Source organism: Corythoichthys intestinalis, chromosome 5 (assembly GCF_030265065.1).
Source record: "Corythoichthys intestinalis isolate RoL2023-P3 chromosome 5, ASM3026506v1, whole genome shotgun sequence".
Taxonomy (NCBI): domain Eukaryota; kingdom Metazoa; phylum Chordata; class Actinopteri; order Syngnathiformes; family Syngnathidae; genus Corythoichthys; species Corythoichthys intestinalis.
In genome coordinates this window covers 28208898-28233373 of record NC_080399.1, presented here as the reverse complement: position 1 = coordinate 28233373, position 24476 = coordinate 28208898, and the positions used below count along the sequence as shown (strand labels likewise).

Here is a 24476-nt window from a genome sequence, read left to right as displayed (position 1 = left end):
CAATTTTCTATCATGCTTTATATAAATATGTAACATTTTAAAATAACAAAACAAAAAAACTAAAGCTGTAGAAAAAGACCACCACACAAGCTGCACATTCTTAAATCTGTGGATTGTCTATCCAGTGTAAAAACTCAAAAGTCTTTGGATACTTCATGTTCAACGTGCTCAGTTAAAAAAAAAAAAAAAAAAAGTAACAACCCAATGCAAAGCAATAAATGCAAACAATATCGCTTCAAAATGTGAAAACATGTCACTCCACCACTGGAACCATTGCGTCCGCTTTGACTGCGTCAACTAAAAAGCTGAGCTCGTTGCATAGTGTCTCATGTCGGTACGCCATGCGGATTTGCGCCACATTCGTGCGTCCAATGTCATTACCCTCAGGGCCATCCTGCAGGTAGTTGGAACCCAGAAAGTGTTTTTTCTCCTGGAGGCAAGAAAAAAACAACAACTATTTAACCATTTCTTTCATTTTTTTCCATTTAACTCATAGGCTGCCATTGACGGTGCTAGAAGTCCAATCCATTTTGACTGGGCGGGTTGTCATGAATGACCACTGCCAGCCTCAGAGATTTCAATTGGATTAGACATCTAGCGCCGTTAATGGCAGTGTTAAAGGGATCCACAGATAGAAAGATGTGTAGCTCTTAAAAGATAAACGTAATTATGAGTTAAAATAACTTAATACTGAAACCCCGCTTCATGTTTTCGTTTTGATATACAATTTATAAAATTAGTTTAATTAGTAGGTCGCCATTGTTGTTGACGTCGTAGGGCTGTGACATGTGTCATATGGTTACGCTGTCGGGTTTTCAGAGTATGACTAGCGACATAAACATGTCATCTGTTCAACCTTTTTAATTTGAACCCGAGAGGAACATTAATGAGCATGACAGCACTGTCTATATTTCACAAAATGAGAAGCAAAAGCAAAATGAACAGGAAAGATGGGATGAGACGACAGGAGACAAAACCGGTGTTCTGCCAAAATGTGCTACACTGGCGAATCGTCCAGCAAGAGGCAAATTGGACACCCAAATTACCAACGTGAGCTTTTAGCTTGTTTTGTTCAGATGCATACAGACAGAACATATTGAAGATGCCTTATGAAAATATCAAATACATGTTGTTTAAATATGCTACATGACCAAAGTGGTCAACAGATGAACAATCTGTTTTGTAGCTACCACAAGAAAACATAATGCTTAAAAGTATGAGAGGGAAACACATGCAACAAGTATTTTGAGGCAATTAAAAGGTAATAAAAGACAAAATAAAAACCGAATACAGTGATATATATACAATACGATGTTGGATGTCTTGCTACGTAGAAAGAATTGCAGTAACCCGGTAGTATTGGTCGAGTGACAGTGACAATCCACGTCATCGCCCTGAGCGTCTTTTGAGCCATTAAAACATGGCACTCTCTGTAGGTCAAAACTTACCTAGAAATTGACCCTTAAATGGAAAAATCTATGTTTTTCAATCTTGCCTCCTCCAGGCAATGGCGGTTCATGGCAGGGTTGGGTTGGGCGGTTGCCGGGGGTGGCAAATTGCTATGGGCGCATGCACACGGGTGCACGCTAGTAATTGTCTACTATTATAATTGGCACCTGTAGCGTTGCAATAACCCCTGCAATAACCCCAGGTACTGTCTGCACGCAACCCCAAAAGGGGAAACTATTTTGGAAACTGCTCTTGCTTTTATTTTCCAGTTCTGTGTGTCTAGGTTCATGTGTCTGCTCCTTCAATGATGATATGAGTATGCCTTGTAAATTGAATTCAAGGCGCTGCACATAGATCCTGAACAGTCGTGACAATGCTAGGTGGAGGAATAGTTGTGTGAAACATGTTTTTGTGTCATTTTTCTTTTTATATCGTTCACGCTTGTAATTTCGTAGTTGTTAACAGCTTGTCTTTTTATCAGCTACCACTGTTAGCATTAGGGTTGTTCCGATCATGTTTTTTTGCTCCCGATCCGATCCCGATTGTTGTAGTTTGAGTATCTGCCGATCCCGATATTTCCCGATCCGATTGCTTTTTTTTGCTCCCGATTCAATTCCAATCATTCCCGATAATTTTTCCCGATCATATACATTTTGGCAATGCATTAACAAAAAAATGAATAAAACTCGGACGAATATATACATTCAACATATAATACATAAGTACTGTATTTGTTTATTATGACAATAAATCCTTAAGATGGCATTTACATTATTAACATTCTTTCTGTGAGAGGGATTCACGGATAGAAAGACTTGTGACTTCGCATATTGTGACTAAATATTGCCATCTAGTGTATTTGTTGAGCTTTCAGTAAATGATACTGTAGCCATGCCCAACTGCATGATGGGAAGTGGAACCATGACTGTGCGTAGTGCTACCAATCGATATATCTTCTCTGCGTGGGGAAATAACATAAGGTGTTAAGAAAAAGATCAATTGCTACTTTGCTTCCCCACATTGCTTCCCATGATATTTCTAATCGTAGGGAGAGGGATTGTAAGGCTTTAGCCAATTAAAAAAAAGGCTCCAAAGGCTGCCAAAATTCACTCTACTCATTTTACGCTGCCTTCTATTTAGGTAAAATGGCGCCATTACAGATTGAGCGCGACAATGCATGGGGTGGGTCGTGCAGCGCATGCATTAATTGCGTTAAATATTTTAACGTGATACATTTTTTTAAAAATTAATTACCGCCGTTATCGGGATAAATTTGATAACCCTACCTTAAGCCTAAACTAAAGACTCTGGATGACTGTAACATTATGTCTGTAACGTTAAATACAATTAGAAAACAATTAAAAAATATATATATATTAAAAAAAAGGCATGGCCGATATTTTTTTGCCGATTCCGATACTTTGAAAATGACGTGATCGGACCCGATTGGGACATCTCTAGTTAGCATCATATCAAAAATAATTAATGTGAGCAGTGAATGTAGTGGTTTGAAGGGAGCTAGCGTGCAAATGTTCACTATAGTTGGTTTATAGTTGAAATGATGTGGTTTAATGTTTAATAAGCTAAACATATTAAGAGGTCTGTGAATGTTTACTATATGTCTGTATATTATTCACCAGATACTAAATGTGTGTACATGTATGCACACCTGCACATGAGCCCAAAAAAGTATTTGATTTCATCTCCTGTGCTCTCTATGCGGGGAGACCCTGTAGGGGTCAAGACATCTGAGCCAATTAGTCACAAGTAGAATCTTCCGCACTTTATTATTTCTACAATATTTTCATCACTTTTTTTTTCAAATCACTCAAGACTCTCCTGCCTGCTTGCATGAACTAAAATCATCGCCCTGTTTCCACCTAAATTTAGCATCGGCGTGTGTTTGAGTTTATCGCAGTGAAAGCTACCACGACGCTCTGCCTGGCCCGACCCCCCATGGGATGCCGTGGCGCAATGTGTGTAGGAGCTGTCTCGTCAACTGATAGTGGAGTCCATGAATGAATTTTCAAAACATTGCATGTCTGTTACAGCCTGTTTTTGCAGGTATATTTTAAAAACCCAGCCCTGTACCTACATTACAAATTCTGTCTAGTTCGAAAGGTTTTTGGATGCTCACCTGGTGCGACAGGCCACTCTGCAGCACGCTATTTCTGGCGATTTCGCACAAGTCGCAGGTGCTGAGTTTCCAAAGCTGTGCCGCGATGGCATACTCCTCCATCAATGCTTCCTGTGAGTATTTCAACTCTATTTCAATCATGTCTACGTTCTGCTCTTCAAGCCACATTTGGGTTATACAGAGGCTCTGACCTTTGTGTAGTGGAACTGCATGGGGTCATCGGTGGACAGCGACACACATAGGCCCTTCTGAAGAAACTCCCGCAGTGGGTTTTTGGAGTACTGCAGGAAAAGGCTGTTGTTGCTCAGTGGCGACATGGCGATGGGGACCTGGGCCAGGTAGTAGAGGTACTGCAAAACTGGACTCTGGTGGATATGAAGAAAATCCGTAAGGAAGACCTTCAAATTTTGGTCTTGCAATGTACATTGTGGTCACATAGATTCTTTGTTTTCAGTCCAAATTCTCAGTTTCTCCACATTTCCAAAAGAAGTCGCGTGTGATGGGACTGTTGTCAAATGTACAGTAGTCTAAAAAGTAATTTCTACGATAGGTAAGACATGAACCAAGGTCGCTATTGCATGAGTTCCCAAATTCGTCACGTGTTTATTTGGCCCGCCAGCAAAGAGAAGAAGCTAAAGAAGCGACCAGAGAAGAGCAAAATCCTTTCCACACTCAAAAACAAACTAAGATTAGACCAGTACTTCTCAAATAGTGGGGCATGCAGAGAGATGCCAGGGGTGGCGCGCGTGACTTCGGGGAACATACCGTATTGGCCCGAATATAAGACGGCCCTGATTATAAGACCATTTAAGATTTTCAAGACTCAAGTTTGAAAAAAGACTTTTTGAACACCAAATTAATTTTTTTATACAGAAAATAATTACAGTACAACTGAAACAAATGATTATAAAGATATATTTGAGAGAAAAAGCATGTTATTTTGCCTAATTTAAATCTTAATATCTTTATATTTGTATATTTTATATTTCTTTATATAATATCTTTATAGCATTTAAATATGTAAACTAAAGTGCAATCACATTCGTAAATGAATATCTTCTGGTTTTTGAAATGTAAATAAACCAATCTATTGTGATAAAACAACAAAATTGCAATAACTGCATTAACCATCAAAGTGAAGTCTAACTGCAGTCTTGAAACAAATCTGGATAAGGAAAAACATTGCAAGAAAATAATGCAAACTGGGTAAACTTGAGAGTAGCTTTGATCTCTCATGACAGAACATCGCTTCAATGATATTTGGCGCCATCTAGCGTCGTGAATGGGTATAACATATAGACCGCGAATATAAGACTTTTTCAGTCTTATTTCAATGCAAAAAACACAGTCTTATATTCGGGCCAATACGGTAGTTTTTTGCCGTACTAGAATAAAGTATATTTTGCACCTCCATTCAGTGCATGGCAGTGGTGTTCTCATTTTCAGAGTGTGTACAGTATTTTTGAAACAAGAACACACGGCAAAGAGCACTGGAGATTTGAAGAGCTAAGACGAGGAAATATGACAAAGCATATGTAGTGTTTATCTTTTGGCTTGGACTTTTAATACCGTGGGAGACGAGGAAAGACCAGTCTGTTTAGTGTCTAAAAATGTCTGGTGCGGACAGCAGGAAGCCAATCAATTGAGACGTCACTTAAAGACATTAGACCCCAATCACATTGATATGCCGCTTGATTTTTTCCAGCGAAAACGTGCCGAATGTTGCCAAATATCATCCCGCTTTATCAGTTTTACATCAGTAAACCAGCAAGCACAATTAGCCTTATATAAGGCGGCATACCAAGTTGCTCAGTGCAAAATAACCCCACACCATAGCAGAGGAGCTTATATGGCCTGGAGCAAAAATAAAAACTGTCCCTTTATCTAATAACACTGTCGTTTTTGTTATTAATTTTTTGGGGGGGGGTTCGGTCAAATGGTTTGAAATATCATTCTCATGAGTTAATGTTGCTAATCAATTTGAATTCATTATTATTTTCTGATTTTATTAAAAAAATTATTTTTCAGTTTAGAATGGTCATAAAATGTACTTTGAGTATATTTTTACAGTTTGGATGTGACTTTTTTTTTTTTTTTTTTTTAATTCAGGCAAATTGATGCGCTTTAAATCTTTTCTGTTACAAACAAAACAATGTGTATACTTTATTGCAAGTTGATCTATATTACCTTTTTTCAGTATTACAGAGGTGTACTTATAATACAATGATCCCTCATTTTTCGCAGTTAATGGGGACCAGAACCCGCCGCGATAAGTGAAATACCACGAAATAGCGCACCCCCCTCAAATTTTAGTGTGTTCAATATATTTGTTCAGATTTAGCTTTGGAAAGAGATACATATGACACATTTTTCACATTTTTTCCCAATGTATAATTAAAAAAAAAATTATATACTGGACTGTCTCAGGAAATTAGAATACACAATATTCTAATTTTTTGAGACAGTCCTGTGTATATATACAGGACTGTCTCAGGAAATTAGAATACACAATATTCTAATTTCCTGAGACAGTCAGGAAATTAGAATATTGTGTATTCTAATTTCCTGAGACAGTCCTGTATATATACACAGGACTGTCTCAAAAAATTAGAATATTGTGTATTCTAATTTCCTGACTGTCCTGAGACAGTCAGGAAATTAGAATATTGTGTATTCTAATTTCCTGAGACAGTCCTGTATATATACACAGGACTGTCTCAAAAAATTAGAATATTGTGTATTCTAATTTCCTGAGACAGTCCAGTATATATATTTTTTTAAATAATTTTTTCAAGCACTTCAAATGTAATAGTTATGATAAGTTTTAAACATGTTACTTTCCCACTGAATTATTTTTAAACAAGAGTAAAGTAGTAGTAGAAAAACACTTGGCTTTATTAAATGGTTCATTGAGTGAGTCTACTCAAATCTGCTCGGAGCTGCTCACTTACACACAATGTAAGTTAAACAGTGACTGACACATGCGGCGCTTCTAAAGTTTGTGACTCTGGCAAGATCAAACATATTCATCTGTCAGTCATCATTAACTTTAATAAACAACTCCAGTGCACTTGCACTACGCCCCTGACGAATAAAGAGCAGGGAGAGGGAGGGAGCGAGAGTGAGACTACGCGATCGGCACGGGAGAGCTCATTTTCATTCATTTAAAAAAAAAATTTCTAATTGAAAAAGATCCACGATGGACTGAGGGCGCGAAGTTTGAAGTGCGAAAGTGTTGTCGGGGTGTGAAACATTTACTTCTTCCGGGTGGGGCGTAACAGAAAATAATTGAGAAGCACTGGGTTAGGGGCAGTTTACATGGCGACTCTGCGGCACGAAGACGCAATGACTGTTTTGCGGATTGGCCTCGTGTTCGTATGGTGTCGGCGAAGACAGAAGGCAAAGACGCAAACCTTGGAATCCTGCCTTCAAAGTGGAAGAATTCGATTGCGGGGGCTTGAGGGGGGCTTGCTCCGCATGCATATCAAAAGCTCCCGCGGTGCGGGACCGCGCCGATAACGTCAGTACTCGTACACGTCACATTGGGCGTGCACAGTGTTGCTAGTAAACATTAAAAACAGCAAATATGGCGGAACGTCGGCTTTAATTTACTGTTTTTGTAATATTTTTATTTTAAATATGTTGAATTTTTCCATTTTTGTGTCTTTTTGAACAAATGAAAATGCCATTGCTTGGAGTGGGCGGGCATGTTGTCTTCTGGGCTGAGGACTTCAAAGTGCATCATTCGCTGTCGCCTTGTAAATCTGTACTGCCCCCTCGGGCGTGGCATGAGTACTACATTGTTTCCATGCGGAATTGCGACATTGTTCGAATGGAGACGGAACCATATAAATGCAAACATGAAATTTTTTGACTTCTCGAACAGTCACCATGTAAACGGCCCCTAAGGGCTGCTTGCCGGAAAGACCATTAAGATGCTCTTACAGGAGTAAACATCAAATCACTTTAGGGACGCTACTTTTTGGTAACCCTCATCAAGGGAAGACTTATCAGCTTTTATAACCGTTTTTCAAAAAGTATCAAACTGACATCTTCGGTGTCTCAGGATTAAAATAACTTTTATGACTTTCAAATTTTAATTCCCCTATTTTGATGGGAAAAATCATTTGTCTTTGAGTGAGCATTTGAAACCTGATCACCTTCTTCAGGTTGAGGCCATGAGAGATGTTGTCTGCTGTTAGGAAGGCAGACACCAGGTGCGTGATGGAGCCGGCCTCGCCGCAGTGAGGACGGAACTGGAATGTGTTCAACCCGCGCTCCCTGTGGAGTAACACAAAGACTAAAACTTTGGAGGGCCTTTGTTATGTCACAAATACTTTGGATTTGGTAGCTTGGTCTTGGAGTTCAAGAAAAAAGCTAAGACACACTGGATTCAAAAGAATGGCCAACCCGACAAAAGGACTCACTTGCGCAAATTGTTGAGAACCATAATGTTGGCATACATGTAGAACAGATAGTAGGTGTACGGCGGGTTCTCATCTGCCGTCCATGACTCAGGCTTTGGACTTTTGTAGGAGAATAAATGGTCGCTGTGTTTGGACTCGTCATCCACACTGTCGAATCCTGTTACCTGCAGAGTGAGATGAATATCATAGACGAATAGTAATGTTACCAGAGAATTCAACATTAATGAATACTTGTTTGGGTGACATTCATGAACTACTTACGTATTTTAGAAAAACGTGAAGTGCTGGGTTTTTTTGTGGGTTGACTGTTGCCTCAAAGATGGGAAGGAAGATATTCTCCAGCATTTTGGCAAAGTTTGGTATCAACTTCTTTGACCTAAAAATATCACTGCAAGACAGAAGAAACGTAAATCAAGAAATATTGACGGGGATTCAGAAGAGCCTTCTAAATTAAAGAACACCCACTAGATCCGAGGGACCTGGATCATCCATCTCAAGTTGGGTGAGTGGACTTTGTGCTGGATAAACCAGGTGGCGAGACCCTTCCACTCGTTGGTGGATCGTCCATAAATGGACAGACGAGGCTCAGCGTGCTGGTACTTGCTCTCCTCAAGGTCCTTTGCCACTTCCTGTAAGGATGACAGTAAGTTCTTGATATACTACATATTGGTTGATAAAGCGTCAACATCCTTAAGGCTTGTTGATGAATTGCCTTGCATTACTTTGTAAATTCCTGACAGTAGTACTGGGCTCCTTGGTTTTCAATTATGACAATATTATTTATTAAGTAGAATAGAATCAGAATTATCAAAATTTTCAAACTTTAAACTGCTACTTTTTTCCCTAATTTTGAATCCTACGGTTTATAGTCCAGTGAGGTTTACAGTGGGGCAAATAAGTATTTAGTCAACCACTAATTGTGCAAGTTCTCCCACTTGAAAATATTAGAGAGGCCTGTAATTGTCAACATGGGTAAACCTCAACCATGAGAGACAGAATGTGGAAAAAGAAAACAGAAAATCACATTGTTTGATTTTGAAAGAATTTATTTGCAAATCATGGTGGAAAATAAGTATTTGGTCAATACCAAAAGGTCATCTCAATACTTTGTTATGTACCCTTTGTTGGCAATAACGGAGGCCAAACGTTTTCTGTAACTCTTCACAAGCTTTTCAAACACTGTTGCTGGTATTTTGGCCCATTCCTCCATGCAGATCTCCTCTAGAGCAGTGATGTTTTGGGGCTGTCGTTGGGCAACACGGACTTTCAACTCCCTCCACAGATTTTCTATGGGGTTGAGATCTGGAGACTGGCAAGGCCACTCCAGGACCTTTAAATGCTTCTTACAAAGCCACTCCTCCTTTGTTGCCCTGGCTGTGTGTTTGGGATCATTGTCATTCTGAAAGACCCAGCAACGTCTCATCTTCAATGTCCTTGCTGATGGAAGGAGATTTTCACTCAAAATCTCTCAATACATGGCCCCATTCATTCTTTCCTTTACACAGATCAGTCGTCCTGGTCCCTTTGCAGAAAAACAGCCCCAAAGCATGATGCTTCCACCCCCATGCTTCACAGTGGGTATGGTGTTCTTCGGATGCAATTCAGGATTCTTTCTCCTCCAAACACGAGAACCTGTGTTTCTACCAAAAAGTTCTATTTTGGTTTCATCTGACCATAACACATTCTCCCATTCCTCTTCTGGATCATCCAAATGCTCTCTAGCGAACCGCAGACGGGCCTGGACGTGTACTGGCTTCAGCAGGGGGACACGTCTGGCAGTGCAGGATTTGAGTCCCTGGCGGCACATTTTGTTACTGATAGTAGCCTTTGTTACTGTGGTCCCAGCTCTCTGTAGGTCATTTACTAGGTCCCCCTGTGTGGTTCTGGGATTTTTGCTCATCGTTCTTGTTATAGTTTTGAGGCCATGGGGTGAGATCTTGCATGGACCCCCAGATTGAGGGAGATTATCAGTGGTCTTGTATGTCTTCCATTTTCTAATAATTGCTCCCACAGTTGATTTCTTTACACCAAGCGTTTTACCCATTGCAGATTCAGTCTTCCCAGCCTGGTGCAGGTCTACAATTTTGTCTCTGGTGTCTTCGACAGCTCTTTGATCTTGGCCATAGTGGAGTTTGGAGTGTGATTGACTGAGGTTGTGGACAGGTGTCTTTTCTACCGATAATGAGTTAAAACAGGTGCCATTACTACAGGTAACGAGTGGAGCCTCGTTAGACCTCGTTAGAAGAGGTTAGTCCTCTTTGACAGCCAGAAATCTTGCTTTTTTTGTAGGTGACCAGATACTTATTTTTCACCATGATTTGCAAATAAATTCTTTAAAAATCAAACAATATGATTTTCTGGGGTCTTTTTCCACATTCTGTCTCTCATGGTTGAGGTATACCCATGTTAACAATTACAGGCCTCTCTAATCTTTTCAAGTAGGAGAACTTGCACAATTGGTAGTTGACTAAATACTTATTTGCCCCACTGTATTTGTTGATTTATTTGGGTTAATAGGTAACACTTTATTTGACAGTGGCATCATAAGACTGCCATAAGTTGTCATTATTATGACATGACATTATAATGGACATTAATGAATACTTAAGACAGATCCGACAAATTATGCCACTAACTCCATTTACATCCAGCTTGGATCTTTTACATTCATTCAAAAGGGAGATAATTTGCTGGATGGCACAATATGACATCTGTCACAAGCATTCAATAAAGCTCATGGCAGTGCCATGTCATAATTATGATGGTCTTATGACAGTGTGATCGCAGCACTGTCAAATAAAGGGTTACCAAAATCCATAACTAGCAATTAATGAAATAAGTAGAACAGTAACTGAAGAAATAATTAGCACAGAACATGAATTTTGGTATGTTATTTACATCAATAGCGCTGCAATGCATGCTAGGAGGCATGTTGAACAACAACAACAGTGTTGACAGCAAGTGGCAGCAGAGGTTGATTGTCTCCCTCAAGAGAACAGTGATGGCCAAATGAAGCTTCTTGAAGCAATGAAGCAGCTAATATGTTCAAAGCTTCATGGTGGTTCATTTGGTCTTATGACAGTCTTATGATGCCACTGTCAAATAAAGTTTTACCAGTTTATATCTTTTGGTGTAAATATCCCATAATACAGTGAGGACAGCTGCGGTTTATAGTCCAGTGCGGCTTACCCTTGAAAAAAATGCCATTTCCGTGTCAAATTTGGTGGGTGGTAGCTTGTAGTCAGGTGCGCCTTATAGTGCGAAAATTATGGTAGAATGGATGATAGAATAAACCATGACTGTGACAATGCTCTGGCTTGTGTATCAGTTTGGTTTACAGAATTCTACTGTTAATCAATGACCCCTGATTTCAAACTAGATGTAACGGGATGTCATCATTGATTTTTGTAAACTTGACTTGCAGAGGTGGGAAATAATGCGTTACGTTTACTCCATTGCATTTACTTGATGCTTGAGTACGTTTTTGCGAAAAATGTACGTCTAAGTGTAGTTTTATGAAGCCATACGTTTTACTTTCATTTTAATAGATTTGTGAAGAAGAAACGCTACTCTGACTCCGCTACTTTGGGCTACACCAGATGTTACATTTTTCCTCTTTATTCTACCTAGTATATTAGATTTTCCTTTTTTTATTTCTTGTCAGAGACGCCACCACTTGCGCTACCATTTCACCAATGAGATGTCGCAACAATAATCACATGACTCTATTATACCAATCAGACTTAAGCTTCCCGGTCTAGCATCACACCGGCCTGTTCAATCACTTGGCATCTTTAAAGTATCGTAAAAAAATATGTATTTGACATATAGCTCTGCTGTCAACGTGACTAGAAAGCATGGATTTTACCCTCCCTCACAGCTTTTATTTGGCACCGATTGACCATGGAAAACCGGAGATATTATCCTTTTAGTTTCATAATAAGAAATAGGAAATATGTTTTCTCCTCTAGAGGGCACTCATGCTCTTTGGACGAATGATGCTTGATTTCTGTATTTTCTTTATCTCGCTGGAATTTTTTTTTTGTATTTCTTTGGCTTAATGTGGTTATGTAGTACGTTAAAGTCTACTTCTTCTTTAAAATATAATAATAACAGTTCATATAGGTAACTTTTGATGAGAAAAAAATACAATTGTTTAAAAGAAAAAAACAAACATCCTAAGGCTTAGGATGTTTTTTTTTTTTTTTCAAGTAATGAGTAACATTGTGAGTAACTGCTTCGGACCTAAGCAGTTAATCACAATGTTACTCATTACTTGAGTATTCTTTTCACCAAATACTTTTTTCTTGTACTTGAGTAAGTTTTTTTGGATGACTACTTTTACTTTTACTTGAGTAAAATTATTTTGAAGTAACGCTTTTCTTACTTGAGTAAAGGTTTTGACTACTTTACCCACCTCTGTTGACTTCATACCTTGATAAGTCGTGCGAAGTACTCTCCCTCGATGTAGTTGTCGGTCTTGAGGTAAATTTCCCGTAGTTCGCTGGCTCCCACCGGGTTGTACTTGGAGTTGAATTTGTCGAAGCGATGGAACGTTTGTCTACCCTGCACGGGTCAAAAATGTACATTGGTCCCTTATTTTCGGGATTGTTTTTTTTTTTTTTTAACTCTTGGACTTACTGCGTGTACATCCAGCGAGTCCACAGTGAGGTCGTATGGGTCCATGTGAAGGCTGCTAAAGACCTGCTCAAGGGTAAACCTCTGCCCGCCTTTCTCCAGTACCTCACGACTTTTTTCTGTCTGGTATGTGGTCTTGATGAATTTCAGAAGGTGCTTTTGATTCATGCAGGCGGCGGCATGTATGTGCGTGTCAACCTTTTGTGTGGCGAAACCAATAGGTTTATGTCGGGTTAAGGCTTCCCATTTTGCAACGATTAAATAGCTTGAGCTTAGTGGAAAAATAACTGACCTTTCTTACGTTGTAGAAGTCTCTATGTGGAACACTTTTCAGCTCCTTAAGCTCAGCCATTTCATTAAGCATTTCATGTAGATAAAATTTGGAGGACAAGAAGTTCAACCGTCTATGACAGTAGGTCTTTCTGCAAGACATAGTATTAAAGTCAGGTTTAATTTAGTCTTCAACAAAGTTTTTTGCTCGCAATAATGAAAATGAATTCGTCAGAAACCATTCAAATGAGGCCCTTGCCCTGCATCAACCCTACTATTGCGCTAACTACCATCCAGTAAGTCCTGGTTCTTACGTGGGACCATCAGCAATCATGGCAAGGACATGGCTCAGGTCTATGGCGAAAGTTTCCAAGTCCGGGTACGGGAGCGTGCGAGGCTGCTGCTGTTTCAAGGCTTCAGCATTGTCAAAAACATGAACAATCCCATCCTTCATCTGCAGCTCGTAGTCCAGGTTGTCCGGTATGCCTTGCATGGAGTATGGGTCCTCATCTTCACGGGGGGACGGCCAAATGTCTACAGTGCAGAGAAAGGCATTTCAGTAAAGGATAGGAATATACTGTATTGGCCCGGATATAAGACAGAGTTTTTTGCATTGAAATAAGACAGAAAAAGAGGGGGTCGTCTTATATTCGCAGTCTAGACGTTATACCCATTCACGACGCTAGATGGCGCCAGATATCATTGAAGCGATGTTCTGTCAGGACAGATCTCAGATACTCTCAAGTTTAACCAGTTTGCATTATTTTATTGCAATGTTTTTCCTTATTCAGATTTGTTTCAAGACTACTGTTACAGTTAGACTTCATTTGATGGTTAATGCAGTTATTGCAATTTTGTTGTTTTATCATGATAAATTGGTTTATTTACATTTAAAAAACTAGAAGCCATTAATTTGCGAATGTGATTGAACATTAGTTTACATATTTAAATGTTCAGATATTAAGATTTGAATGAGGCAAAATAATATGCTTTATCCCTCAACTATATTGTTATAATCATTTGTTTCGGATGTACTGTAATTATTTTCTGTATAAAAATTCATTTGGTGTTCATAAAGTCTTTTTTCAAACCTGAGTCTTGAAAAAGAGGGGGTCGTCTTATAATCAGGGCCGTTTTATATTCGGGCCAATACGGTAATCCTGCCATTAACAGCGTACTGTGAGGATCAAAATATTTTCCCACCAGGCAAGACCTCGTCCTCCTCTCGCCACTTTTCCCCCTCAGTGTTTCGGAGGAACTGGGCTATGGTCCTGGGAAAGCGATGGTATGCGAGCCGGGAGTACTTTTCCCTGATGAAAAGAGCTCTCAGGAGGCTTTTGGCTGCCAGCTCGTAATCCTCAACAGTGATCTGGAACAAGCACAACAATTCTGCCTCACATCAGGGAACCTAAATATAACGCTCGATTTGCTTAGATCTTTGGCAGCTGGTAAAGGGCCTTCACAACACAGCGAAAGCTGTTGATAAAAACAAATTTTCAATTTATTTACCCCAGCACAGTAATCTCCACTGATGGTCACCCTCTGAAAATCAGGGAAGCTCTCAGAAAAGACCGGTTCCGGTGTGGTGGGGGAGAGTACAGGGGAATGCGTCCACAGGCTCCAGTCGCTGGTGGGAATCTGCAAGGATAGTGACTGGGAACGCTTCATCATGAAGTTCTTCTTCCTGGTGACCAGCAGAAGATAAACACCATCACTCAATAGAAAACCCACCAAACTGATTGCAGCAGCCAGCAAGTCATAGCTCCATACTTCTTGACGGTCTCTTTGGACTTCTGCTCAGCCAGCTCCTTCTGTAGGGCACGCTCCCGGTCCTCCCGGAGGCCGATTGGACAGTCCTCAGGTACAGTGAACAGGGCCATTGCGTCTTTGGTGTCTTCCTCCTTCAGTGCTGAGGCATAGACCTTCTCAGCAAGAAGGCGCACCTTTTCGTCCACTTCGCTCATTGACATTCTTGGGAAGAGTCGAGGCATCTCTGCAGACGTTTTGGGACATATAGAGTACTTGTCTTTACTAGACACTCTGTAACGATTACCTTGATCATTGAGTGCACCAATTCATCAATTTATTGTCAGTTTACGACAAATCTATTTTTTTTCAATAACTTTTCATTCAATTACCTTCAATTTCCATGAATTCCTACAAATCTCCTAAAGTTTTTTAATTTTTTTTTTTTTTATGGATCATTTTCCAAATCCCCCTATCTCTTACTACTCACAGAAATTGAGTGAAAACGTTCCATTGGAAATGCAACCCAGCTGCTGTTAAGGAAAAAAAAACGTTTTTGTGCAACTATATTATTTACAGTTGCAAAAATGCTTTTTTTCATGAAATTTGTTGGACGTAACAGTAAAACTAAAAGCAACACTAGGTGACTTTTCAAGTTTTCTAAAATATTTTCGTAACATTTGTGATAAAATGTCGAGTGACAACTTGTTAAGAGACACCTCTTCTATATCTTGAGGGAGTCTGTAACACTTTCACCGGCACTAAGAAACCTTGAGGAAGGAGGGTGGGAACCCTGCCACACAAAAAAAACCTACAAATGTGCTTACTGCTTAACGGCATATGTCACTTCCCCCTTTCCCCATTCATTAAAAAGACTGAAGTCAATGCGAACGCTTTCGCGCGAATTCTGCAAAGATGGCAGAGCAACAAAAGGGACAAAAACTTTTGTCTGATGATGGGGAAAAAAAGGGACGCTATCAGGATATACAGAATAAACAATGACCCGGCTTTCACTCGCTGGCATGATGCCCCGCCCCCCTCAACCGAACTCGCCAGTGCTAACGAGTTAGCGTGGGGTGCTGGGGTGAGCCACACCAACCTAAACGTTTGCTAACTGTCATATGCTATTGTTGAGCCACAACTGGATTCATTACCTTATTACTATTCATCATTCACACAGCAGCTGGAAACTGAAATGTTGTTTAATCCATATGCAGGCGATCGGGAGATTGATTTTCTATTGATTGATGATTTTACGACACTGTGCGGGTGTGGGCTGGTCCACATGGGAAACGCAGTTTTCCTTAAGGCAAAACACTACCGCTTTTGTCCACCGGCATTGCTAAAATCGACCAAAACTGAAAAGTTACCAAGTGTCGCTTTAATGCTTGCAATGCTAGTCATGTGAAGTTGAGCCACCAGTGGAGGCATGACCTACTTGAGGACTGGACATGTTTTGAAATCCCACACCAGTAAACACATCGTGTCTTGGGAGTCGCTGGCTTTAGAATGCTCCGCACGTTACAAACAACTTGGCAATTTCCCATTTGGGGCGATTTGAATGGTAATTGAGGGTAGGGTTGTCATGTTTAATACCTGCCACTCACTTTAGCAGTCAAACATCCAAAATCGTCTAATTACTATATGATTTGGGTGCTCCATGATATACAGATGGTTTAATGCATTTAAAAAAAAAAAAAAATTAATTGCAGACTAAAGACTTTAATTTTTCTTTCAACATATACCAAGATGACAAGAATAGCTTCTTTCCCATTCGACATGACTGTTCAAGCACTTCTGTTATTAATGAAATACGTATAATGATTTGAGCGTGAGTGATTATGAGCATGTGACATCGCCAACTACTGGCCTGGCATGAACTTTATAGCATTTGTTATTTTAACATGCTCTTGTGAGCGGAGATTGAGTTATTGTCTTCATGCTTGGTTGCTCTCACCTAAACATACTATTAGCATAGACGGAGTTTGACTTTTGGGCCGGGGGGGCACAACATGTTGATGACCCCAAAACGCAATGTCAGCAATACAATTAAGTTGAAAATGAGCGTTTTTTTGTTTCCCATCATTCTTGAGGGGAATTCTAAATCAGGCTGCTTAGAACAGCTATACTTTTCGCCAAGATCGTCATCCATTGAATATGGTATGCCCGCCGGTGTCGTGCCAATGTAGTTTCCCCAGTCAAAAATTGTATCCCCTGGGTGGAGCAGGTGTGACCAGATACATTTTTTTGTGAGGTGGGCCAACTTACTGTGGGCACTATTGTACACTGCCTTGTACCTGACTAGTGGTTTCTCATTGGTTGTTGTTGTTTTTTGTCATTGGTTTTTCAAGGCCCTCGTCTTCGACTATGTTAATGGGTCTACACTTAGTCTCTGGCTACCCATGTAGCGATAGCAGTAGTCAACCTACTTGGTTTCTTTTTGTTGGCAAGTCCGAGTCCGCAGTCTGCCAGTGTAGCTTGATGACTGTGGCTTGTTCCCACAGTGTTAGCGTCATTGCTAATACTAGCAAAGATATGCTTCGCCCGAAGGTGGTACTTTAGGCTGGTTGAGCTTCAATCGAAGGACAGTTCATCACAGCAGCACACAACTTTGGTTTTATCCTGGTTTCCATTAGGTAGCTTTTTAAAACGGAATTTGGTCATCATCCTCACTCGTCGTGGGTGGCTGCATTTTGTCCTGCATTGCCGCGCAGAATTTAAACATCAGCGTGTGGGACTACGGGAGGCAGTTGTGGCCAAACTTAGTGCGAGCGGTAAATTGCGTTATTTATTTTTAATGCGTTAATATTTCCAGATTAATCATGGTCATTAACGCGTTATTTTTGACAGGCCTAATATATATTTAATATAGATATATATATATTTAGGAAAGTCAATTACATGCAATGACACTTTTTGGCCACCAGGGGGGCCCCCTGAAACTCCGCTTATGACTATTAGGTCAAACCTTTGCTGTCAATCAAACGGAGCTTGTAAACCTCTGATGGAATCCAAACATGTCACCAAAATGCCATCCGGTCAATTAACTGGAAATGTCATTAAAAGCATTCCATTGTTTGGATTCTCAAGACCTTTTGGCTTGACCGTTGACTTTTCCTCTCATGGTCCCTCCAAGAGGACTCCAGTTCTGTTTTTAAACTGAGTTTAAAATGACTACACCAAGAATGGCAGATGTTTTATTGTGTTCGCTTGCCAAGTTGACAAACCGAGCGCTAACGCGAAACTTTATCTTTACACGTGCCGCCAGCCTGGCAGGCTGTCTGTCATGGCGACACATGTGCGGCTGCCACCAATGTGACAGCTGAGCAATGCCTCGCACGACCTTGACCGACATCACTGAGAACTTTGGAAACTTAACCTACTGACATTTTAAAATAACTTCAGTCACTAGAAAAGCATAACATTGAGATGTTTAGAAAAGCAATTTGATGGTTTTACCTGCCGTAAAATTTGTTAGTAAAAAAACAAAGTAGTTGTCTCTATTCACTCGATTGAAAAATAACATTTAATATTCAGTATTTTTATAACAGCACCAAATGTTCTCACAGAATTTCAGTGAGTTTTTTCATTACAAATATCTAACAGACTGTGACAATATTATTCAACAAGTGACTACCAGATCTTAACTTGTCTTTGAGAGTTTTCAACTCTGACAATTATGTACCCTAGTACTGCCTTTTTTTTGTTTTTCAATGTTTCCTACCTTCTGTGGTGGTTTGGGCCATGTTGCCTGTTTCTACTCGTTCAGCCGTCTTGCTCAACGCATATATAGTTGGTTCTGGCCAGTTCTTGTAATCTAGAGTTTACTTCCTGGAGCTGAAAGGATCTCGACTGTCTGCTATCTGTACCTTGAGGCCAGTGTGTTTACACGGTCGGGTGGCGGCCGTCGTCTGGAGTGTCCATCCTCTCTGCCGTCTCTATTTTAGGTCGCAGGCAGCGTCATAGCAACAGGGGACAGCTAAATCAGGTGGTGATGGTACAAGTGTATTTGTGTGGGGTGGTAAGCTTCTGCAGGTAGCATCGAAAACCATGAGGAAGCTCAATCGTACTTCAAAGAAATAAAGATCCTATCATGTTCAAAGTGGAAAGAAAACAATGCCTGTAGATTATAAATTGGGGTGATGTTGCACGGTGGCTGGTCATTTTACTACTTGTTGTGTTATTTAGTTTCATCCGCCAGTATGTGAAACCTTGGGAAGGCAGAGGTTATGTATTTGGTTCAGTATGTCTTATAGTTTGTATGTTTGTGTTCAAAATGACGCAAGAACGTTGCAATATGTTTTAAACATGAAACAGAAATGGTGATTAAACTGTAGGGTAATGAGGTGAAAAGTCACAAATGTCAGAAAAGGAATTTTGTGATAACTTTATAACCGATTTAGACAATTTAACTGAAATTTGCAAGGGAGGGAGAAGAGAAAGAGTGGTGACTTTTGGGGCATTAGGGCAATGGTAGAGTGCCTACTCTACCTAATATGGCGATAGAAGTTGAATTGGGCTTCTTTGCCAGAGGTGTGCTCTTTCGGGTGCTCCTCTTTGTGCTATTTATGTTTGTTTGTTTGTTTGTTTGTTTGTTTGTTTCACGTTGGATTACTCAACTCTTTCAATTTGCAGCATGATTATACTGCAGTAGTATGCCTTAGTACCATACATTTGTTTTAGGGGTGTGAGTGTGACAAAATATCGAGATATCGTGATACTTTGTATCCCAAAAGGTTATCGATATGCCCTGGGCAAGAATAGAGATATCTTTTAAGAATGTGTTTTAAAAAAAGGAACCAACAAGTTGCTACCAAGATCTTCCACTATAATAGTGTCTTAGTTAACTCTACGGCTACCCAATCCATTTAGACTGGGAGGCTCGAACGAACGTTCATTAATTCGAAACGAGAGCATCGCAGTCACTCTTTCCAATTTTCAGGCCATTTACAGGTCACTTTCTGTTCATTTTAGGGCATTTACAGATCACTTCCCGTTAACTTTGAGTTACTGCCTATTCATTTGGGAGATTCCCGGGTCACTGGCTGTTCTTTAACCCAAAATCAACAGGAATTGATTCATAAAATGCCCCAAAATCAACAGGAAGTGACTGAAAATCAACAGGTAATGACCTGAAATCATAGGCGGAGTTTGACTTTTGGGACAGGGGGGGGGGGGGGGGGGGGCACAATATGTTGATGACCCCCGTCGTCAATAAAATTAACTTTCCAAGAATATTTATAATAATAAGTTGAAAATGAGCATTTTTTGTTTCCCATCATTCTTGAGGGGAATTCTAAAATCAGCCTGCTTAGGCTATACTTTTCACCAAGATCGTCATCCATTGAATATGGTACGCCCACCGGTGTCGTGCCAATGTAATTACCCCAGTCTGGGTGGAGCTACTGCATTGCACTGATTTGCTTGATTTCCGTGTTTTGGTGATGTAGTTATCTACAAGTTTTAAACCATGGCACATCCATATAAAAAAAAAAAAAAACTTTTTTTTTTCTGTCGTATACCGTAACCTACGTACTGAATGTTAAAAAACGCAATGTTTTACTGTTTTACTCGTAGGATGACCTATAACTGTTCTTACTGTAATTCAAGTCCTGTTTTGAGTTTTTCCAGTTTAGTAAACGTCGATATCCAAAATATATAACTGTGGTTCTTTTCTGGCTTCAGTTAATTGTTTAAGTCGACAACCCTCATACCTAATGTGTGTGTGCGCGCTCCCGTGGCCAGGGGACACAATTTTTGACGGGGGTAATTACATTGGCAAGACACCAGTGGTGGCTCTGTTGTACAATTAGCGTCTTTAATGGGGCAAATTGAAACTCTGCTCACCATTTTGACGGTGGTCTCTAGCGTTTCATGGTCCACATTTTCAATCCTTGGTTCTTGCTCAGTAGTTGATGTTGCTTTTGATTTAGGTTTTTTAAAAAAATTACATATAGACTATCAATCTTGCCTTTTTGGTCCTCAAGTGGTTTTGGCTAAGCATACAAATGACCGTCTAAGGTGCTAGTCACATAATCTGTTCAAAAAATAATTTTGACCAATTATAAAAATATCTTTTTTTTTTGTTCATTTCATTCATTTTTTTTGTTTTATTGGTTTACAACTTTTATAGAAAATATTTTATCGGAAAATTCTTAATTTTAAAATCATATATTGTATAGGAAAGTCAATTACATGCAATGACGCTTTTCCTGGGAGGGATGGCAGCGAATTCGTTCATTCGCTGCCACCCTCCCAGTTCAAAATGAATGGATGTCTATTAGTGATAAACTCAATCCAATTCACAACAGGAGCTTGTTTTTTTTTCATTACTTGTTTTGTAGAATATTTTAGGATGATTTCCTGACCATTGTATCGATAATCGCAAATTGTATCGTATCATGAGGTACCAAGAGGTTCCCACTCCTAGTTTGTATGTGTGGCTTGTTCAACTGAAGTATAGGAAGATGGCAAGATATGTAATTGTCTTTTACATGTTCAAATGGATAAAAGTGAAATGAACTTTACTTCAATAATATACATAGTGAGTTATGTATTGAAATACTTTTTGCATATTAAACTTATTTCAATCAAGATAAAATAAGCCTGCATGAAGTGTATTATAATATTATATTTAATTTCCTAAGTGTGTTTTTTGGCTAACTTAGTTTTAACACAAGCAAGCAAAAATTGAAAATGTTGTCAACCCTTTATGATTTGTGTTGAGTTCAACACAAGTGTTTTGTACTTGTACTTCAAATTTTTGCACAAAATTAAATTTCAGGGGGAGGAAATGGATGGATGTTGTCTTGTTTCGAAAAACTCTTTCCCTAGTACCTGAAGGAACCACTCTATTATATTTTCTGTGTAGTCAGTGGCTTGAACATTCATTAAATTGTGATGACTGCTTGTATTTCTATATCCTTCACGCTCACTTATAGTTGGAATGTTATCCAGTCGCTTATACAGTCACTCGATGGAAAATGACATGAGGTGGCCGGTGTGGCTATACTGTACTATAAATAGAGGACGTGCACAGCCTGCTGACAGTCGCTAGGTGGAAAGATAATAGCCACTGACCTGTGCCAAGGCAAGGTGTGGACTGCTGCTTGTAAAGGGCTGCTTTTCTTCTTCTCATTTTGACCTGTGAAGATTGTGCATGTAGTCATTAAAGGGTATCTCACACTTAAAGACTTGTAGGCTGTAATAAGCCACAATTGTTTTTTTTACTAAAATATGTTATTAGAAACACATAAAATATTCCCATTGATTTCAAAATCTATAATATTTAGTACATGTTTTGACCTACGGAGGGCGCCATATTTTACGGACGCTCTGGGTAGATTCTCACTCACTCGAAGAATACTACCGGGTTACTGCAATTCCTTATAAGCGGCGAGACGTACAACACATGCGCTCATTGGTTAAAAGTGGCGAGTACTTATCTTTCTTTTATCTTCTAGTCTTTTATTACCTTTTCATTGCCTCAAAATACTTTTTGCATGTGTTTCCCTCATACCTTTAAGCATTGTGTTTTCTTGTTGTAGCTTTAAAGCAGATTGTTAATCTGTTGACCACATTAGTCACGTAGCATGTTTAAACCACCGTTATTTGATATGACAACATTTTAGTATTTTCTTAAGGCATTAGTATTGTAATTTTCGCACTATCAGGCACACCTGATTTTAAGCGGCCACCCACCAAATTTGACACGAAAACGACAATTGTTCATTGATAAGCTGCACTGGACCATAAGCCGCAGCTGCTGTCCTCACTGTATTATGGGATATTAACACCAAAATACACTGACCTGTAACACTTTATTTGACAGCGGCATCATAAGACTATTATAAGACCAAATGAACCACCATGAAGCTTTGAACCAATTGGCTTCAAAGCTTCATTATTTAAAGAGGCTTCATTTGGCCTTCACTGCTCCCTTGAAGGAGAGAGTTAACCTCTGCTGCCACCTGCTGTCAACACTGTTGTTGTCCAACATGCCTCCTAGCATGCATTGCAACGCTACAGATGTAAACAATCAAAATTCATGTTCTGCGCTAATTATTTCTCCAGTTACTGTTCTAGTTGTTTCATTAATTGCAAGTTATGGTATTTGGTAACAGTTTATTTGACATTGGCGCCATAGGACTGTCATTAGGCAATCATAAATATGACATGACAGTGTCATGAGCATTAATGAATGCTTGTAACAGATGTTATTTAGTGTTATCCAGCAAATTTTCTCACTTTTGAATGGATTTCAAAGATCCGAGCTAGACATAAATGGAGTTAGTGGCATAATTTGCCGGATGACACTTAATGACATCTGTCTTATGCATTCTGTAATGCCCATGATAGTGTCATGTCATAATTATGAAGGTCGTATGACGCTGCAGTCAAATAAAGTGTTACCTTTTCACCCAAATAAATCAACAAATTAGCCGCACCGGACTATAAGTCGCAGGATTCAAAATGAAAGGAAAAAGTAGTGGCTTATAGTCTGAAAATTACGGTATGTTCTCTCAGTGTGCATCTAAACAAAACAAGCTGGAAGCACACGGCAGTACACTGTTCTTTTTTCTCAGTACTCTAGTATCATCTCATCCCGTCTTCCCTGTTCATTTTGCTTTTGCTGCTCGTTTTGTGAAATATAGACCATGCTGTCATGCTCATTAATGTTCCTCTCAGGTTCAAATTAAAAGGGTTGAACAGATGACATGTTTATGTTGCTTGAGCCATACTCTGGAAACCTGGCAGCGTATCCATGTGATGTCACCACCCTGCGAGGTCAACAACAATGGCGACCTACTAGTTATACTCATTTTACAAATTGTATTAGAATGACAACATGATATTATCATTATAGATTATTTTGACTCATAATAACGTCTTTTAAGAGCTACAAGTCTTTCTATTCGTGGATCCATCTAACAAAAGGATAAGAAGCGTTCCCACTACTCTTTGTGATAATCCAATGGCAAAACTAGTCATGTCTGCCAATGACGACAACAGATGTCCAATCTATTTTTAACTGGAAGGGATAGCATGGCATCAATGACTTAAAAAATAAAAATGAAAAAAATTCTCAAAAAAGGTTTACATTTGTTTTCTTAACAGGGTGTATACAGAGTTGTAGTTGGTCAAATGCAAAAACGGAGAAAGTCACAGTAATATGCTTCGTCATGTTCGCAAAAAGGCTATCTATAGAACTTCTATGACACTTTCCTTTTTAAGGCAAACACTGAGGAAATGCTTGGTTGTTAACTGCTCTGTCTTCCCATGCTGATAGTGGAATGTACACTTATCTGCGCTTCGTTGGCATTTTTGCCATATTGACTTGGCACATTACTTGGTGGCTAAAACTTAAACTCACAAATTTGATCGAATATCCTCTGTCAATGACAAAATCTGAGAAACTCATCATTTTCCAGACTTCTAATATTTTTTTCCTGAAAGTTGTATATCCAAATTTGTTTTTTGATGGTAAACATGCAGCAGATCACATTGACTCATACACATATAAAGTAGTACACAAAGAAGAAGCTTATTTAGCATGCATAATTTCCTACTTCTAACATTTTGATTACCAATATAAGTAGCCTAGGGGGTCACATTAAACAGTATGGCATTCAACCAATTGCCAAGGATTGTTAATGACTCTTGAATTATCAATAAATTGCATATTTTTTGGTTGGAAAAAGGAAATACTTACCTTTTGAAAGATATTTGATGGCTTTTAGAAAGTGAAGGACCAAAGCACAAGCAGGTACTTACTAACTGTGTGGAAACCAGCAGAAAGCTTCTGACTG

General features: G+C 39.4%; 1 protein-coding gene across 4 annotated transcripts; it reads right to left on the bottom strand.

The window, feature by feature from the left end:
- On the bottom strand, positions 1 to 24476 carry LOC130916720 (AMP deaminase 3-like). Of its 4 annotated transcripts, none has more exons than XM_057837635.1 (16): positions 24380 to 24476; positions 21748 to 21811; positions 14692 to 14914; positions 14431 to 14605; positions 14125 to 14290; positions 13236 to 13455; positions 12953 to 13073; positions 12655 to 12849; positions 12448 to 12579; positions 8479 to 8642; positions 8275 to 8401; positions 8014 to 8177; positions 7747 to 7867; positions 3778 to 3951; positions 3587 to 3697; positions 1 to 430 (listed from the first exon to the last, which is right to left on the bottom strand). In XM_057837635.1, exons 2-16 carry the CDS (start codon positions 21803 to 21805, stop codon positions 254 to 256), a joined length of 2328 nt encoding a protein of 775 aa, XP_057693618.1. In that variant the 5' UTR covers positions 21806 to 21811; positions 24380 to 24476; the 3' UTR covers positions 1 to 253. The 4 variants fall into 4 exon arrangements, with proteins under 4 accessions (XP_057693618.1, XP_057693615.1, XP_057693616.1 ...); XM_057837632.1 differs by having other exon boundaries at positions 12944 to 13073; positions 24380 to 24474; XM_057837633.1 differs by having other exon boundaries at positions 12944 to 13073; positions 24442 to 24468.

Excerpts from the sequence above, each read along its gene's own strand:
- LOC130916720 (XM_057837632.1), bottom strand. The coding sequence starts at position 21,805 with ATGAGAAGAAGAAAAGCAGCCCTTTACAAGCAGCAGTCCACACCTTGC. Across the intron at positions 3,698-3,777 it reads TGCAGTTCCACTACACAAAG|GAAGCATTGATGGAGGAGTA; the intron begins GTCAGAGCCTCT and ends AAATACTCACAG. Across the intron at positions 431-3,586 it reads AGAGTGGCCTGTCGCACCAG|GAGAAAAAACACTTTCTGGG; the intron begins GTGAGCATCCAA and ends TCTTGCCTCCAG.